The 18,272-nt window shown below is 46.6% G+C and overlaps 1 protein-coding gene across 1 annotated transcript in view; it reads left to right on the forward strand.

The window, feature by feature from the left end:
- The window catches only part of SPSB4 (splA/ryanodine receptor domain and SOCS box containing 4), an 88,998-nt gene that overhangs the window by 6,507 nt on the left and 64,219 nt on the right, over positions 1-18,272 (forward strand). Inside the window, exon 2 of the mRNA XM_010378260.2 lies at positions 8,070-8,916. Within this exon, the coding sequence (XP_010376562.1) occupies positions 8,223-8,916 (694 nt within the window). The 5' untranslated portion in view covers positions 8,070-8,222. The remainder of the gene's footprint in view (positions 1-8,069; positions 8,917-18,272) is intronic.

The following is an 18,272-nucleotide window of genomic DNA, read 5'->3' on the forward strand; positions in this document are numbered from 1 at the left end:
GAATTCCAGTGGTATCTAACTGGATTTCTTTTTACAGTCTTTGTCATTATTCAGATCTGTGGCAGAGTCTGACCCCTTCGGTGTAGGCTCTCTCCCTAAGGGAAAGTGGTTGAGTCTTATGCTTTCAGCAGCCTGAGATCCCCAGGCCAGCGTCATTACTGCTGGCTAGATGAAAGAAGGAGACTTGCCCCCACCTCAGCTCCAGCAAGTCCAAAGCCAGAGGCCACACAGAGAAAAGGGCATTTCACGCAGTCACTACCAATCCCCACAGCAGTCACGTCTTCTTGCAGGCCTCGTGCCCGTTGAGCTCAGCCAGACAGGCCTCTGTGGCTGTGATTTTGGGTCCCAGGCCTCTGAAGACTGTGCATCATATTTTTCAAACTAATGAGGTTCCTTAAACAGTGTGGCATTGCCACTTCGTGTCTCCTCATTCCCCTATCGGGTAGGAACATCTGTTAGGGTCCTGGGAATGGCAATTAGCAAATTAAAGTTTTTGTTTTCTTGATCAGCCATGATTGAAGCCCCAGAGCAGATCCTTCCGGATAATGTCATTAAGCATCCCCATCCAAGCATGATATAGGAAATTAAGTTTGGTTTTGGGGGAAGAGACGGAGGCACCCTTTGGCATTCTTCAGGATGCTGGCTGCTTACGGGGTTGAGAGATGATGGAATTCCTATCAGGAAGGTGGATTTTGCTGTATGTCCCGTGTGCCTGGCCCAGTGCTGTGTGCTGTGGTGGAGATGAGGAGAGGAGAAATGTGCTAAGTGGCCACTCCCTCTGGCTGGAGAGAGAAGGCAGGGATGAGCCTGAGTTGGCCACTGCTGTGCCCCTCGCTCTCAGCTGCACAGTGCCTGGCACTGTGTTCACTAAGCATTTTTTGAACAAATAAATGAGGGTTGGAAGCAGGGAAGGATGCAAAGCAGTAGCTAATAAAGGAGCAGACTGGATACAGCCAAGAGTCAGCTGCTCAGGAGTGGGAGTCCAACTGTGATAGTGGCATTACTGGGCTTCATGTCCCCATATCCTGACTTTAGCCCTGGCACTTTCTCTGCTTCATCCTCTGAAAGAGAACAGAGCATGAGCCCTCCCTGAAGCCCAGCACAACCTCTCCACAGTCCATCTGTGTGCTCTGCCCCATGTTCAAAGTACCAGGCTTGTGTCTTGCATGGAGGGAGTGGGGCAGTGGCTGGGAGCACAGAAGTGCTGGTGAAAGCTTCCTGCCATCAGAGGAATGCCCTCAAGGTAGAAAAAAGCAGAGCAGTAAGGCCTGAAAGATGTCGCCCCTGACTGACTCAAGGGTGGACAGAGGTACAGGGCAGGCCCCTGGAGGCCTACTGGATCAGGGCAGGCTTCCTAGAGGAGGTGGAACTCACTTTCATGGACTAATTATCTCTCAAAGGCTCCACCTCCAAATACTGTCACACTGGGGCTTTGTGTTAGGCCACTTTTGCATTGCTATAAAGAAATACCTAAGACTGAGCAATTTATATCGAAAAGAAGTTTAGTTGGCTCAAGGTTCTGCAGGCTTTACAGGAAGCACAGTGCTGGCATCCGCTTGGCTTCTAGAGAGGCCTCAGGAAGCTTACAATCATGGCAGAAGGTGAAGGGGGAGAAGACATGTCACATGGTGAAAACAGGAGCAAGAGGCGAGGGTGGGGAGGTGTCACACACTTTTAAATGAGCAGATCTCTCTCCAGAACTCAGTCACTATCCCTAAGACAGCACCAAGCCTTGACAGACTCGCCCCCATGACCCAGACAGCTCCCACCAGGCCTCACCTCCAGCATTGGGGATTACAACTCAACATGAGATTTGGGCAGGGACAAATATCCAACCTATATCAGGCTTCAACATGTGAATTTGGGGAGGACACAATCAGTTCATAGCGAGGCACATTCAAGTGATGAGATGGCAATGTTGGAGGACGTCCACAATTTAAAACAGCACTCACCACTTACTGGAAGCCCTGTGATGTGCCAGACTTTACAGGTGTCTGCTCTGATACTTGCCAAGGCAGGCAAGGTTAGCACATAGTTAGCAGTACTTCCAACTAGTCTCAGAGAAGTTAAGTCCTGGCCTAGGGCCCAACAGACAGGTGGGGATTCACATCCAGGTCTGTCCTTCATTAGATTGCCCAGCTGCTAGTTTCCCTTAACAGCTTGCCATTCACGGACATGAGCACTCTGCTGTGTGCCCTGTACTGGGGGAGCAGCAAAGGGGCTGTCTATTTACATGCCCACTTTGTCACACCACAGTGTGAGCACCCTTCAGGATCTCTGCCTGCCTCTGGTAGAGACACAGACTTTGAGACTATGATTGCAAAGGAGAGCACTGTGCTCTCAGTGACCCAGTACGGGCCAAGCCAAGTACTAGTAAGAGGTCTCCCCTGAGGCTGCTGTTTGGCTGTTGCTTTCAAACACGTGTGTCTTTTCAACAACAGCAACTCCAAAGTTGGCATGGTTGTGTGCAAAGATAAAGCAGTTTTCCTTAGAAATGTTCTGTGTGGGCCACACAGAGCTGGTTACAGTCATTGCTGTGGAGAAGGCATTATTCTAAACAACATGGAGGAAGCCGTAAGAGCACAGGCTTGTCATATGGTAACTCTGGGATTTATCCCAGTCCTGATACTTTCTGGCTGTGTTACCCCAGGTTATGCAAGTTATGCAACCTCTCTGAGCCCAGGCTGCTATTAGAAACAGTGCTGCGTATGTATCATGTGCTGTGTACGTAGATAGTTTTGTGCATTTGAGAACACATCTGAATAAATGCTGGAAGTAGAGTTGCTAGGTCAAAGGGTTTGCACATTTGCAATTCTGAAAGATGGTGTTAATTTACCATTTGCTGAGGCTAAACCAGTTTATATCCATTTTAGCAATGTATGAGTCTGTCTTTTGTTCCACACATTCTCCAAGCATGCGTTATCCATTTTTTTGACCTTTGATAATCTGATAGACAAAAATGGCATTTCAATGGAGTTCTAACTCATTTCTTTTTCAGTATACATTGAGTATCTTTTCAAAGAAACCATTTGTTTCTGTGTAAACTGTTGATATCTTTTCACATTTTGTACTTGTATTCATTTGTAGGAGTTTGTCATATATTTGTTGGTGTGCTGCAAATTTTTTCCTATGTTAAAACAACAAACAAGTCTAACTTCTTTTACAAGTGCTTTTAGCTACACCGTTTGTTATTTCCCATATTCGTTTCTTATTTTACAGATTTCTGTCTTCTCCCCCATTAAATGATTAAATGGTTTATGTTTTATGTGTTTTTAAAAATTTAGTTACTTAAGTCATGCATTTAAAGTATATTTAGTAATATGTTAAAATGCTAATTACATCATTTTTAGGTGTAATAATCTAAATAAAGGTCCATTATACCAATTTTTAAAAATAAAATTCACTATAATTTGTAGACAACAACAAAAAAAGAGAATAAAGCGAAATTCCTCCGAAGCTGACAATATTTATATCTAGTTAATGAGTAGAAGAGGTGAATTCTGGTTTTTGTCCTTTTTTTGTATTCCCTAAAATTTAGACATTTATGTAAGCTTTTCTAATTAATGGGCTTTATTTCTTCAGAATAGTTTTAGATTTAAAGAAAAACTAAAGATAGTACAGAGAGTTCCCACATGTTCACACCATTTACCACCCTAGTTTTGCCAATTATTAGCATCTTACATTAGTACTGTACATTTTTTCACAACTAATGAACCAATATTGATAATTATTAACTTATTTTAATAATTAACATTAATAATTAATTTATTAGTATTATTAACATATTTTTTCAGATTTCCTTTTTTTCTCAGATTTCAGTTTTTGCCTAATATCCTTTTTCTTTTCTTTCTTTTCTTTTTCTTTTTCTTTTTTTTTTTTTTTGAGATGGAGTCTCCCTCTGTTGTCCAGGCTGGAGCGCAGTGGCACAATCTTGGCTCACTGCAACCTCTACCTCCAGGGTTAAAGCAGTCCTCCTACCTCAGCCTCCCAAGTATCTGGGATTACAGTTGTGTGCCACCACACCTGGCTATTTTTTTTTTTTTTTTTTTTTTTTTTTGTTATTTTTAGCAGAGATGGGGTTTCACCATGTTGGGCCTGGCTGGTCTTGAACTCTTGACCTCAGATGATCCACCTGCCTTGGCCTCCCAAAGTGCTGGGATTACAGGTGTGAGCCACCAATCCTGGTTCCTAATATCCTTCTTCTGTTCCAGATCCCATCTGGGATACCATATTACGTGGAATTGTTAGGTATCCTTAGGGCCCTCTTCACTATGATGATTTCTCAGACTTTGGTTCTGACGACCTTGCTGGTTAGGTCAGGTATTTTGTGGGATGGCCTCCAAATGGAATTTGTCCTTTGTTTTTCTCATGATTAGAGTGAGGTTATGAGTTTTGGGGAAGATGCCCATAGAGGTAAAGTGCCATTTCATTATATCGTATCAAAGGTACATACTATCAACATGAGAGATTAATATAATAGTAATATAATAATATAATGTGATACAGTACATGATTAGCTTTAATAGTTTATATGTTTTATTGGTTTGGTTCTTTGTGGTAGAACCAGCTCTTGAGTTTTTGCTTAGTTCTATTATTTTCCTATTTTATTATGCTCCATTCATTTTTAAAAATTTAATATCATAAATATACCAGCCATGATTTCCTCTGAGAACTGCTGTAGAGGCATCCCGCAGGCTCTAGTATATGGAATGCTTTTTGTTATCGTTTTTTCCAGATATTCTGCAATTTCTCTATGGATTTCCTTTTTGATCTGAGTTGGAGTCAAGTTGTTTAAAGAATTTTTTAAAATGCCCAAGTGATAGGATTTCGTGATCTATAATTTTATGATTAATTTCTAGTTTTCCTTCTGTGTTATCAGCTACTGTATTATTTTTGCTTTTTTGGAAGTTTCATTTGTGACCTAATATGCGAGAAAATTTTTTTGATGGTTCCATGAACACTTGAAAAGAACATGCATTCTTTGTTTTCAAGGTATAGAATTTGATGAATACACTAATTAGATCGGTCTTATTAATTATGTAATTTGGTTTTTCTATGTCTTAATTTTGGTCCATTGGTCCATCATGAGCTAGAAGAGGGAAATTAAAATTATATGCCCCTGATGTGTGTCTGTCTAAGGTCCCTCCTTATATTTCCTCTTGCTTTTGCTCTGAATTTTGGTGCTTTTTGGTGAGTTCAGTCTTCAACTGTGGATCTTATTCTTTATTATTATTAAGTGTTCTTGTCTCACTTAAAACCTTTTGTCCTGAAATCAACTTTACTTGCCTAATATTAAGATTACAGTGCCCGCTTAGTTTGAGTTCACACTTCCCTGTTATGTGTTTGCCTTTCCTTTATTTTCAAAATTGTTAAATCACTTTGCTTTGGGGAATGTCCCTTATATGTAGCATATGGTTGGGGGTTTTGTGTTGTTCCCCAGTCTTAGAATCTTTTTTTAGCAGTTTACTATGGCCATTTAATGACATGGTTAATATTTTGGTCTTAGCTTTACTATCATATTTCATGCTTTTATGCCTCTCTTGCTTTCAAACAAAATCTTTCAGTACATGGTCTGTTTTATTTTGTATTGTGTTCAAGGTTTGTATTTGCAAGATGTGTATTTTTATTTTTAGTTCTGGAGATTACCTTTATAACTAGGGAAAATGGATTTAATCTTTTGTTGAGACCATGCTAGTTGTCTCCCTTCTGAAATAATCAATTATAAAATTAGTTTACAACTTTGGTTCCCATTTTTATCTGCTTTGTGACAGCTTTTTTTCAGGTGAGTTTGCTTGGTTTGCCGTGTTTTGTCCTTTTCGTTTATTCCTTTCTTTCTTCTATAGCATCTTTGACTATATCCTGTGCTGGTTCCTCTTTGAAAGAGGTGAACCTTCTTGGATCAGCATTTTGCAGGAGACACATGTGGAGGAGGTACCAGGAAGAGGGTAGGATTGCTCCCTGGTTCCCAGGAACTTTGTTCACAGGGTTGTCTTAGTGATTTCCTTTGGTCTTTGCTTCTACTCAGTCAGCAGAGTTCTGCAGCTGTGGGCTTTTCCCAGTTCAGAACCCTTCTCTCACTCTGCCTCACCAACACACTGCTTCCTGTGAAGATGGCGGGTCTGTGGTTTCCTCTGTTGGCCCTGCCCTCCTCTTCCTCCAAGGCGTAGGAGGAAGCTCCCAGTACCAGACCACATGCCCTGTTCCCATTGTTTCTGATAAGGGATCATTCGTTTTTTCCTTCAGGGAATGCCAGCTCCTGGTGGCTCTGCCAGCTTTGTCTGAGATCTGCCACCACAGGTGTCTTCTCTAGGTGTTTTCTCACAGTATTTTTGATCTTCACTGCTTTTGGCAGCCCTTGCCTGTTTTTGGCAGCCTTTCCTTATAAGTTGTGGTTCAGGTTACAAATGTGTTCTAGTTTGCTGAAGAAGGAGTTTGCATTTCTTTTTTTCTCCTTGATTTTGGGTGATTTCGGATATGAAAAGGAGTAACTTTATTCTGCTATCTTAAAACTGTCTAGTGCTGCAAATTGTTATGTGTTCTGGTATTCCCTCAGATTGAACATTAGCCAGAGCTCTCGGAATAGGGTCAACATCTGCTGAAGCTGGGATCTGACAATGGAAAGGAAAGAATATGAGAGTTAAGAATAAAATGGAACGGTGAAAAACACACAGGATACTTGTCTGTGCTGTGTGGCAGCAGAGTTCTTTCCTTCCCTACCTGGACTTTGGCTAGGGGTGCACCACTGTCTGGGTGGGAGGTTGAGGCCGGGGAAGGTAGGGTGTGAAAAACACCCATCCATCTCCTCATCTGTCTCAGGAGAAGTTGTTCTGGGCCCAGCAGCTCTCAGGCCAGGGAGGGGAGGGCACATGCCTCTGCTCTGGACAGGGCTTGGCTCTCCATCTCTCCCCATACCCAGGGCCTGTCCAAGTAGTCCAAGCTCCTTAGGTTCTGGCTGGTTTCCTGGTAATGGTGGCCAATTCCTTTTCCATGAAAACCAGGATCCTGCCTCAGGGAAGGCAATCTGGGGTCACTGCTGTTAATGGTGTTTACATGGCTGAAGAAAGAGCTCACCCATCCAAAGGGAGGGGATCCACATGGGATGCCCAGAAAACAGAGCCAGAGAGGAAAACCTGTTGGCCGAGTTCCAGGACCCTTTATATTATGGTCTCTTAAGTTCCCCCATCACCAGAGGGAGGTGTTTTATCCTCATTTTACTGGCAAGGAATCCGGAGTATCCAAGAGGCTAGGAGGCTTTCCTGTGGACCCACAGTAAGAGATGGAGAGAGGGATTTGGATGCAGTTCTGTCTGGTTACAGAGCCTGGACACTGGCTCCCTTATCCTTCCTCCTCACCTCTATTTACCTCCATTCACCTTCCCATGGAGCCCTCACCCCATCTTCCCACACTGCCTGATGTCCATGTCCCTGGTGACCCTGCTGTACCCTTGTTCTGTGTCTTCCCTCTCCAGCCTGGTACATTTTAGGAGGTTATTTAGGCTCCCCAGGACTCCAGGGTTGGGAACCAATGGGCCACACCCTACAGCCCTGTGTCCTGAGCAGCTTTGTGCCCCCGCAGCCTTGGCACAGGGCTTGTCCCTGGGATCAAATGCGCCTGGGTTCTCTTCCAGGCTCTGATCTTGAGCAAGTCACAACTGCTCTGGGCTCATGCCTTATTTCTAAAATCAGACTCCCTATGATTGTTCTAGGTCTGGAACACAGATCCTGAAGCCAGATGACCTTGGTTTGAATCTTGGCTCAGTCACCTATTTACAGTGGGACTTTGGCTAATCACTTATCCTCTCTCTGCACTTCAGTGTTCTCATCTGTAAATGGTGAATAATAATGTATATCTCTTATAGGGAGGTGTTAAGGATTAAACGAACTAATAAACATAAACCATTTAGAACACTGGCATATGGCAAGTGCTAGATTAGTGCCAGATATGAGTGTATGAATTATTACTATTATTGTGCATGCACAGGGCTCAGCCAAGGCATGGACATAAATGAAGGGATTGGCAACTGGCTGCTGCTGCTGCTGCTATAACCCGTGCCCTTTGCTTCCTTCCAGGAGCTTGGGCCCCTGCCACAGCCCGGTAGAGGCTGTGGAGGTCTACCGTCCGGAAGCCTGGTTCCCAGCCCCGTGGCCCATTCCTGGCTACGGGGAGTGGAGGCTCCCACGAGGTAGCGGTGGCCTGCAGCGGCCCCCTCCCGGCAGTGAAGCATGGGCCAGAAGCTCTCGGGGAGCCTCAAGTCGGTGGAGGTGCGAGAGCCCGCGCTGCGGCCGGCCAAGCGGGAGCTGCGGGGTGCAGAGCCTGGGCGGCCAGCGCGGCTTGACCAGCTGTTGGACATGCCAGCGGCGGGGCTAGCTGTGCAGCTGCGGCATGCGTGGAACCCCGAGGACCGCTCGCTCAACGTCTTCGTCAAGGATGACGACCGGCTCACCTTCCACCGGCACCCCGTGGCCCAGAGCACCGACGGCATCCGCGGCAAGGTGGGCCACGCCCGCGGCCTGCACGCCTGGCAGATCAACTGGCCAGCTCGGCAGCGCGGCACCCACGCTGTAGTTGGTGTGGCCACGGCCCGTGCTCCCCTGCACTCCGTGGGCTACACGGCGCTGGTGGGCAGTGACGCCGAATCGTGGGGCTGGGACCTGGGCCGCAGCCGCCTCTACCACGATGGCAAGAACCGGCCCGGCGTGGCCTACCCGGCCTTCCTGGGGCCCGACGAGGCCTTCGCGCTGCCCGACTCGCTGCTCGTGGTGCTGGACATGGATGAAGGCACACTCAGCTTCATCGTGGACGGCCAGTACCTGGGGGTGGCCTTCCGAGGTCTCAAGGGCAAGAAGCTGTACCCGGTGGTGAGTGCCGTGTGGGGCCACTGCGAAGTCACCATGCGCTACATCAACGGCCTTGACCGTAAGTTGTGCCGGACTGGGGGGCAGGGCTTTCAGTTGTGCCAAGCCCTGGGAAAGCAGGGCAGGCCACGCCTCCATCGCCAGTTGGGAGGATCCTGCAGTGTGGAGGAATAGTTGGGACCTGGGTTTCAATCCTGACTCTCTCCTTTGCTGGTCTGGTGATTTGGGGCTGTGCCTTAGTTCTCCCATGGGCAAAAGCATCACTATGATAGTAATCTAGCTCACAGCTGTGAAGATCAAATAAGATAACATGTGTGAAGTGCTCAGAACAGTGAGTGGCACCTAATAGGGGCTTTGAGTATTGATGCCAATTACCAATCTTCTAGTCTGTACAAAGGTTGTACCAAATGACCCAAGCTAGTCACAATGGGAGGGTACTGACAAGTCCCCAGTCCCTGCACTTAAATGCCATGTACTCAAGTTATTGATAAGTAATAAGTAATGATAACCATCCTTTATTGACCACCTACTGTATTCAAGAGGCTGAATACCCCAATTCCAGCACTTACGGGCCATCTGCTAAGGGGGGGGCAGCTGCCTGTCATCTCCAGCCGACTGTCATCTCATGGGAATGAAAACCCTGGGTTGTGGAATCTTGTGACTTTTTCCAAGAGAGCTCAGAAATCTAGATTGTGTGAACTATTCCAATTTTTAAAGTTGACAGCTGCTGAAAACTCTCTATGGGCAAACAAAATACCCTTGCAGGCTACAAACCATCCCACAGGCTGCTGGAGTTGACCCCTGACAACTCTACAGCTTGCCCTCATTTAATATACACAACCATCCGGCAAGATAAAAAGTATAGGAACAAAGACAGTTATTGGTTTCGGGAGGGAGTCACTCAGGAAGACAGGGTGGCCTCTGGACCGAGGCACACGTGGCTGCCTGTCCTGAGCTGAATCTCAGCTGAGGGGCCAGGAGCCAGGCACTTGTGGGGTTGCACACTCCCCAACATCAGCCCACCAGCACCCATGCAGACTTCCTGCCACACCCCTAATGAAACTCTCAGAGGCAATGCTGAAAGCTAGAATTTCCAGTTTATTCATTCTAAATAAGAGATGTAATTATCAGCCCCGAGGCAGATCCTCCTTTTAGAAGTGAAGAAACTTAAGAGCAGAGCTCCAGAGAGCCAGAATCAGGGTTCCCCCAGTTCTGATGGCCCCGAAGTCCACTCTTTCCCTATGTTCTCCCCTTTAGATGAGGGACTGAGAGTAACACTCCAGCAAAGAGTAACACTTCTCCAGAAAAGAAGTCAAGGATGAGATTTTACTCAAGCAAAATTTACATTTACTGGAGCACAGGAAGGGGACATTTGATGGTTTCCAAGGGTGGCAGGCTAACGGAAAAGTGGCTGGTATGCTCAGCACTCTGGTATGATTGTCGACGTTCTTGCTCATATTTTATTTCCATGATTGTTGCCTACAATTGCCATTGAATGGCAAAATGTTGTTCCATTTTCTCTGTTTAATGGGTTAAATCTAGGAACTGATGATTATGTCCCTGAGAAGGGCTAATTTAGTCATCACAGTGCCTTGTGGAAAGTGTCTGGAGCCTTCTGAGACATAGTGACCAGGCAAATCCCAGTGGTGAGAAAACCAACAGAAACAACAAACAATCTTTATTTAATGGAATTGGAAAATTTATTTGCTGGAATTAATCACTGGACTAGAAGAGTGGCCTTGGTGTACCAAGGCTCTGGAGTCTGATGTGACTTATTTCCAAGTGCTCAGTGGTTTTGTGTCTTTGGTGAGTCACTCTTACTCCTTAAGACTCATTTTACTCATCTGTAAAATGGGATAGTATCAGGTCCCCTTTTTGCTGCTGTAAGCTCTTGTGTGGTAGCACCAATAATATGGTAGCTGAGATTTAAGGCCTGACATTGACACCCAGTGGGAGCTATCAGAGCCAACAGTTATACTCCTGTTGTAGGCTTCCTCTTGGCTATTAATTCACACTTGGGTTTTACTGGTTGCCTGGTTTTCAGGTACAAAGCCAAGGTGCTAACAGGGTTCCAGCCCGTGGGGCTATGCATATTGGGATCAGGAACAAGGACCTACCTCAGGGAGGTTGGGTGGGGAAGGGCAGTTGTGTTTGGGGTATTTTAAGCTTACGGGTCCTTCAGGTGGTTGAAAAAGTTTGGTGGAACTAAAATGTGAAGTGTTCTATCCTCTTCCTTACTGGCAGTGATTTTTCAGGTTGGCTGAATCTGGAATATTGAATCTAGGAGGCAAGAGAGGCCAGATGTCATGGGATGCAAGCCTGGGGCATCTTCCATTCAGTGATAGGGTTGGCTTATCTGCTATGGCACGAGTGTGTTCTCTAGATAGGGGTAATGTTCTCTATCTCAGACAGGGGTGTGATTGCAGAAAAGGGAAGCTCAGCTTCTCTGGTTTTGAAAGGTCTATTCATGGCCAGCCTGGGACAATCTCCAGAGTGGGCCATAGGAGAAGCTGCAGTGGAGTCTCACAGGGATAGTTGGGAAGGGACTGTGTGATGCCTATAGCCTGTGTCGTGGGCTGAAGTCTACCATGAATCCCTGGGTTTGGGACTACTTTGGCTCTAGCGAGTCCCTGAGCAGGGAAGGTGACCCAAGGTGGATTCTGTGGATGGAAAGGATTCTGAGTTAACATCGGTTGTGGACATGGTGGCAGGTCCCCAAGCTCAGACTTGATGGGGGTGTGAGGGACCAGAGTCAAAGACATGCTTGGAAGCAAAAGGCAGGCCAGCTCTCTGGGGTTGCTTCCCCACAGGATCATAGGACGAGAGAACTCTGCCCGGGGCCCCTCACAGAGCCAGGTCAGACCCGGGCCCCAGCACTCAACAAATGGCTGTTGGCGATTGCCTCCTTTTTCTGAACCTCAGTGTTCTCCTTTGAAAAAGGATGAGGATGATAAAGCTCACCGGCACAGAGCAAACACATAGCAATTGGTGCCCCTGCGTTGATGAACTAGGTGAGCTGAGGCAAATTCTGGGGTTCATCTGTGGCTTAAAGCAAAAAGGCCTTAATAGAGGCTTTTCCTCTGACATGATGAAAGTAAGGTAATGGATATCACTTTCTCAATTTTTGAATTTTTATTACGGTAAAAGCAAGACTTAGAAAGGGCTCACTACATTTAACTGTGGAAGCGTGTATTTGTTGAGGGCAAGAACTCCTGGAGGTGTGATTTCCTATTGCAAATGCATAACATTGTCAAACCTTCTGCAAGTGGAATTGTTTTGCTACACTGTGAGTGAAATGGCTTAGCATCTCAAAGCTAACTACAAAGAGCTGCAGGATGCACAGGGGCCCTGCCATTTAAGTGAACTGAGAAGCATGGAGCTGAGGCCAGGCAAATGGAGAAGCTGTCCCAGGTTGTCCAGAGCACAAATAATAATAGCAATAACAGCAACAACTAATACTTATGTAGTATTTAGTCTTAGTGGGTAAGGGGGGTAGTATTCTAAACACTTTACAATTTCTTTCCTTTTTTTTTTTTTTTTTTTGGTTTTGTTTGTTTTTTAGAGACAGAATCTCACCCTGTCACCCAGGCTGGAGTGCAGTGGTGCAATCATAGCTCACTGTAAACTGTAACCTCTCACTCCTGGGCTCAAATGATCCTCCCCTCAGCCTCCTGAGTAGCTGGGACTACAAGGATATGCCACCACTCCTGGCATATATATAAATATGAATGAAACTGGCTCAGGAGGTAATGGCTAATTTAATTTTTTTTTTTTTTTTTTTTTGTAGAGACAATGCTCTCACTATGTTACCCAGGCCAGTCTTGAATTCCTGGCCTCAAGCAATCCTTCCACCTCTGCCTCCCAAAGCACTGGGATTACAGGCATGAGACACCTCACCCAGCCATTTTGCAAATTTTAATTCATTTAATTTTTGTAATGACTCTTTGCACTGGTACTATCTATATTATCATTTTCAGTGTGTGATGAAGAAACTGAGGCACAGAGAGCTTGAGTAAGTTACTGAAGGGGACACTATGAGTAACTGAGAGCCTGGATTCAAATGGAGGCACACACGGGCACCTTGTGGAGACATTTACCCTCAAGGCAGGGAGAGAATGCGCAGGAGCATCTACTCCATCTGGCTGGTGACTGTGCAGCCCAGGGCCAGGCCTTGCCTTTAGCAGTGAGTTTGGGCGAGTCCCAGAAATGCTGTCCCTGTCATTTTTCCTCCTCTGACTAGCTTTACCTCCAGCCCTCAAAGCTCTTGGCTCAGCAGGGAACTCTGCAGGGTGTTCTGTTATATAAAGGCATCCTCAGCAGTGGCCATGGATCAGGCATTCTTGATCACTAACAGGGGAATGTCACTGTAAATGTCTCAACTACTGTGAGGTGTGGGCCCCTGGGGTGGGCCAGGCCTTTGGAATCTGCTCTGGGCTGCTTTCTGGAATTGCTCCATGGCTCCCCAGCTCCTCTCTCCACATGCTGGCGGCGGGAGGGCTGACAGAATGGCTCTGTCTCACATCTCAGAGTTCCTGAGTGGCGAGTGGTGTGTGAGTGACACAGGAAGCGGAGGGGAGTCTCAGACAGAGACAAGCGGCCTTGGGGTCCCAGGCAGCTTTGATTTGGGGGTATTGATGACACTTTTGTTGGCTCCCATCCATGTTCTGTACCCTGGGCTTACGGTTTTACTCATATATTTTTTTCTTTTCATCGCAATAAGCCATGAGGCAATGTGACTGTTATTATCCCCATTTTATAGATGAGGAAAATGTCTTGGAAAGGTAACGAATTTGCCAAGGCCACACAGCTAGCAGATGACACAGCTGTGCTTATACCCAGCTCTGCCTCCTATGCCTGGGCCAACCTGCCCAAGCCTGCCTACCGCTGAGCGTGGCCTGACCCCACAGAGTGGACGCCAGTGTCAGGGCTGACTTTCACAGGAGGAGCGTGGAAATCCAGGTATCTTGGGCCTAACTGGCTGAGAGGGCTTTCCCCCTGCACGGAGCCAAGGAAGCTGTATTTCCAGACGTCTTTCCTAGATGGTTTAATTGATCTGCCAACAAGTATTTATTGGCTCAATGGCTGAGCAAAGGAGGCTGGCAGCTAGCCAAGGCTTCTGGTATTGATGAAGGCCAGAGAGAGTTTACTCTCCCGATGACTACAAGGACACCATCTCCTTGCCAGAGCTGCACTCCAGACCTTCTCGCTAGACTCCCGTGCATCTCACGGGGTAGTCTGGTCCTCCTAACCTCCGGGACATCTGGACTTGGCTCCTCTGGGCCTGGTCGCCCCTTTGCCCCCATCCCTTATCAATCTGTCCTGACTCCAGCTCACCCCCAGGCCTCAGCTGAGGACTCTGTCTTTGCACCAGGAGTTTAGCGCTGACTTCTCCTACATCTGCAGGGTTCACTCATTTTTCCACCCATGCATAGACCTTCTTTCCCCAAGTGGTTATGAAGTTCCTCAGGGCAGGGATGGAGACCCAGGAGGCATGCATGGTGAACTGGGAAGATTAAGGTTGTCATATATGCCTATTTACTTGATATCGCTTGGATATTTGTTTCCTCCAAATCTTGTGTTGAAATGAGATCCCCCATGTTGGAGGTGAGGGTTCGTGGGAGGTGATTGGGCCATGGGGGCAGATCTATCATGAATGGCTTGGCGCCCTCCTCATGGTAATGAGTGAGTTCTCACTATTAGTTCATGTGAGAACTGGTTGTTTAAAAGAGCCTGGCATCTCTCTTCCTCCCTCTCTTATCATGTGACACACCTACTTTCCCTTTGCCTTTCGTCATGAGTAAAAGCTTCCTGAGGCCCTCAGCAGAGCCGTGCCATGTTTGTCCAACCTGCAGAGCGCTGAGCCAAATAAACCTCGTTTCTTTATAAATTACCCAGCCTCAGATATTTCTTTATAGTGACACAAGACAGACTAAAACATTGCTCTTGAAAGGAAAGCTGTACATGTGGCAACAGATTTGAATACTACCAAAGGGTATATGGTGAAGTAACCCCTCCTCTGTAGCCCGGCCCCCGTCCCCTCCTGCTGGCAGCCACTATTAGCAGTTTCTTGTCTTTCCAGAGATATTTGTGACAGATAATTTTTAGATCATACTGAAAACATTCCCCTATATCTTGTTTTCTCCCTTCAATGGACCTTGGCAGTTATCTAATATCAGTTAATGCAGAGCTGCTTCATTCTTTCTTAACAGTCGCATGGGGCCATGATATAGTTGTGTTATAATCTAATTATTCAGATCCCCATATTTGGACATTTAGGCAGTTTCCAATCTTTGAACATAAACTTTTGATCCCAATTGAAATTTCCTTTGTGCCCTCTCTGGCTAATTAACATCCCCAAGTCTCAGTTTTCCCATCTGTGCAGTGCGAATAATTATATGTACCTTGCAGAGTTGCTGTATTAGAAGTGAGGCAGAAATGAAACATGGTCCAGCACGTGGCTCTCAGTAGGTTAATATTGATATGCGTATCCTGAATTTCTGATTGCGGTGCTGAGCTCACCTTGCACACCTGATGAAGGCTCATGAATGACTTTGTTTCTAGTTTAAAATACAGTAGAATCACATTAATTTTTTTCTCTTTTTAAAATTTATTAATTTGATATTAAGGAGGCTTCAGACACATTGTTGGATTAAGATTATTTGAGGTGTCTAATTCAGCCGGTCCTCACATAGTGTATAGTCAACATAAGACACCTAGCCCTTTACTTCACAGAATAGGCCCATAATGTGTGTGTTTTGCTTTTCTGTTATTGCTGCTGCTGCTAATGCTGAAAGTGGTGGCTCTCTGCTGTGGCAACTGCATCTTGGCCTTTTCAACCACCCTATAGCACCCTTGCAACAGAGTACATAGTATGTGCTCAGTAAATGCATATTAATGTCCTGGCCTCCCACCACCTGAATAAGCTTTTCTTTCCTCTGCCACAGGGGGACTTGAGTCACAGTTGGCTGGAGCAGAGGGGCTGGCTATGAGCTGTCCCCCTCAACTTGAAGCCTGGCCCCTGAGTGACCCTTTTCCCACCTCTCATTGTGTCCTGTGTACAGCACATCTGTCCCCGCACACAGGCCAGGTGTGTTAATTCAGGATCCTGACATTCAGAAACTGCCCCTCCCCTTCGTTTGAAAGGAACAGTCTCCCATTTGAGAAAAGGCCTCGATCAGATGCTGTGGCCCTTCTTTGAAGGAGGTTTTCACATTAACATAGTCGTAATTAGGTTCATGGAAGTCTGGCTTGCAGAAAGGTGGCTTGAAATGCAGGTGACAGCATTTGAAATGAGGCTTAATCAGGACAAGCATCACCGTGGGCCGCAGCATGGTCTTGTGGGAAGCGCAGGGTTCAGGGGTCTTCCAGCACTGGCTTGGCTTCTAATTAGCTGTGACCCTGAACAAGTCATTTCACGCCCTAAGCCTTCACTTTCTCATCTGAAAAATAGAAACTTACTTTGTCACGAGGTGTCAGGATCATGGATTACTATATAGAAAGTGACTGATCTAGTGCCTAGAACATAGCTACTGAAAAAGCGGTAGGTTTAAAAATGGCGAATTATGACTATTACTGCTCTCGTAAATTGGTAAAATTACTGTTATTAAATATAGAAATGATTCTGGTTATTAAATTTTGGTCCACACCGTGAAACTGAAGGATTTTACACGAGGGAATTTGTGACGGTTTGGACAGTCTTGGTCTCGTTTCTAAGATACATGATGGAAATGCCACCTGAGGCTCAGAGGCCCTTGTGAGTTTGTTGCAAATGAACTAGGAGTGTTTAGCCTTCCCTGTGAGCGGTTTCAAATGTTTCTGGCTGCATGTCTTATTCAAGCGGTTCTCTACAAGGCCGCAGCTTCCAGTGGTGACTTGCCTGGTGGACATGTGTTCACAAGGATACCCAAACAAGCAGCACCTTCACCAGCTGTGTGCAGTCAGACATTCAGCAGGGATGAGCTGCCAAGGTGGCGGCCCTGAGGGCCAGCATCCACCTCTACAAAAACAGTGACTTGGTCTAGTTGTGGGCTGGCCATTATTGAACCTTTGGGAAAAAGGGAAGGGGAAGAGGTAAAGGGTCTCACCTTTTCAGGCCCTGGCAGAAGGGTGAAGGCAAGGCCCCAGACACAGGGATAGAAGAGATGATATCTGGCAGCCAATGCAAGACCCACATTTTACAGGTAGGAGCTGACGGGACCAGAGAGCTGGGAGGCTTTGCCCAAGGTTACCTGCCACTTAATGGCAGAACCTGAACTAAAACCCAGGCCTTCAATCCCCCTTGAAAATGTTCCCCGTCAGAAACAAGGGAGTGAGAATTCAATGCCGTTTATGCGTCTGTATTGAAAAACACAGCTGTGGGAGGATGTAGGTGCTTAGGAGGAGAGTGATTAGGGCCGGGGATGACGCTGACGGGTCGGAGGGACTTTCGGAGGGGAGGCCTTGGAGCCTGGGCAGAGTTTAGACCGGCGTCTCCCCACAACACACACAGATGAAGATCCTCCATGGCTTCTCAGTGCCTCCTGCATGTCAGAGACCCTGCCCTGGCCGCCGCTCAGACCATACAACCAGGGGGTTAGCACAGTCACAGATACCCAGGTAAGAACTGGTCTGTCTGTTTAGTACCTGCGTGACCTAGGCATATGTTTCCTAACTTTGCAGTTCCTCGGTATCCTCACCTGTAAAGTGGATATAGTGATGGTACTTACCAGTAGAGTTGTCAGCAATGCTGCTCAAACCTCAGTGTGCATTCAAGCCACCTGGTGACCTTATTATGCTGATTCTGACTTAGTAGGACTGGGTCGGGCCCAAGATTCTGCATCTCTAACAAGCTCCTCGATGATGCTGATGAAGAGTGTGACACAGAGCAAGGGCCCCCAATCACAGCTTGTCCCCATGCCCCACCATCCACTCGTCTACCCCCATGCTGAATGATCCTGCAGCCCAGCATAAAATGCATATTCCAGCCGGGCGTTGTGGCTCACGCTTGTAATCCCAGCACTTTGGGAGGCAGAGGCAGGTGGATCACTTGAGGTCAGGAGTTCGAGACCACCCTGGCCAACACGATGAAACCCTGTGTCTACTAAAAATGCAAAAACAAACAAACAAAAAATAGCCAGGTGTGGTGGGACATGCCTGTAATCCCAGCTACTTGGGAGGCTGAGGCACAAGAATCATTTGAACCCAAAGGTGGAGGTTGCAGTGAGCCAAGATCGAGCTGCTGCACTCCAGCCCAGGCAAGAGAATGAAACTGTCTCAAACAATAAAAATAAATAAGATAAAATAAAATGCGTATTCCTCTGTGCTTTGGTCTGCGTTGCCCTCTTTGTTGGAAAGGGCCCACTTCCCTGATGCCAGCTCAGCCTGGGATTGCCGAGCCTGGCTCTGCCCTCATCCTTGCCACCTGGCTGACTCCAGGCC

This window comes from Rhinopithecus roxellana, chromosome 1 (genome assembly GCF_007565055.1).
Source record: "Rhinopithecus roxellana isolate Shanxi Qingling chromosome 1, ASM756505v1, whole genome shotgun sequence".
Classification (NCBI taxonomy): Eukaryota; Metazoa; Chordata; class Mammalia; order Primates; family Cercopithecidae; genus Rhinopithecus; species Rhinopithecus roxellana.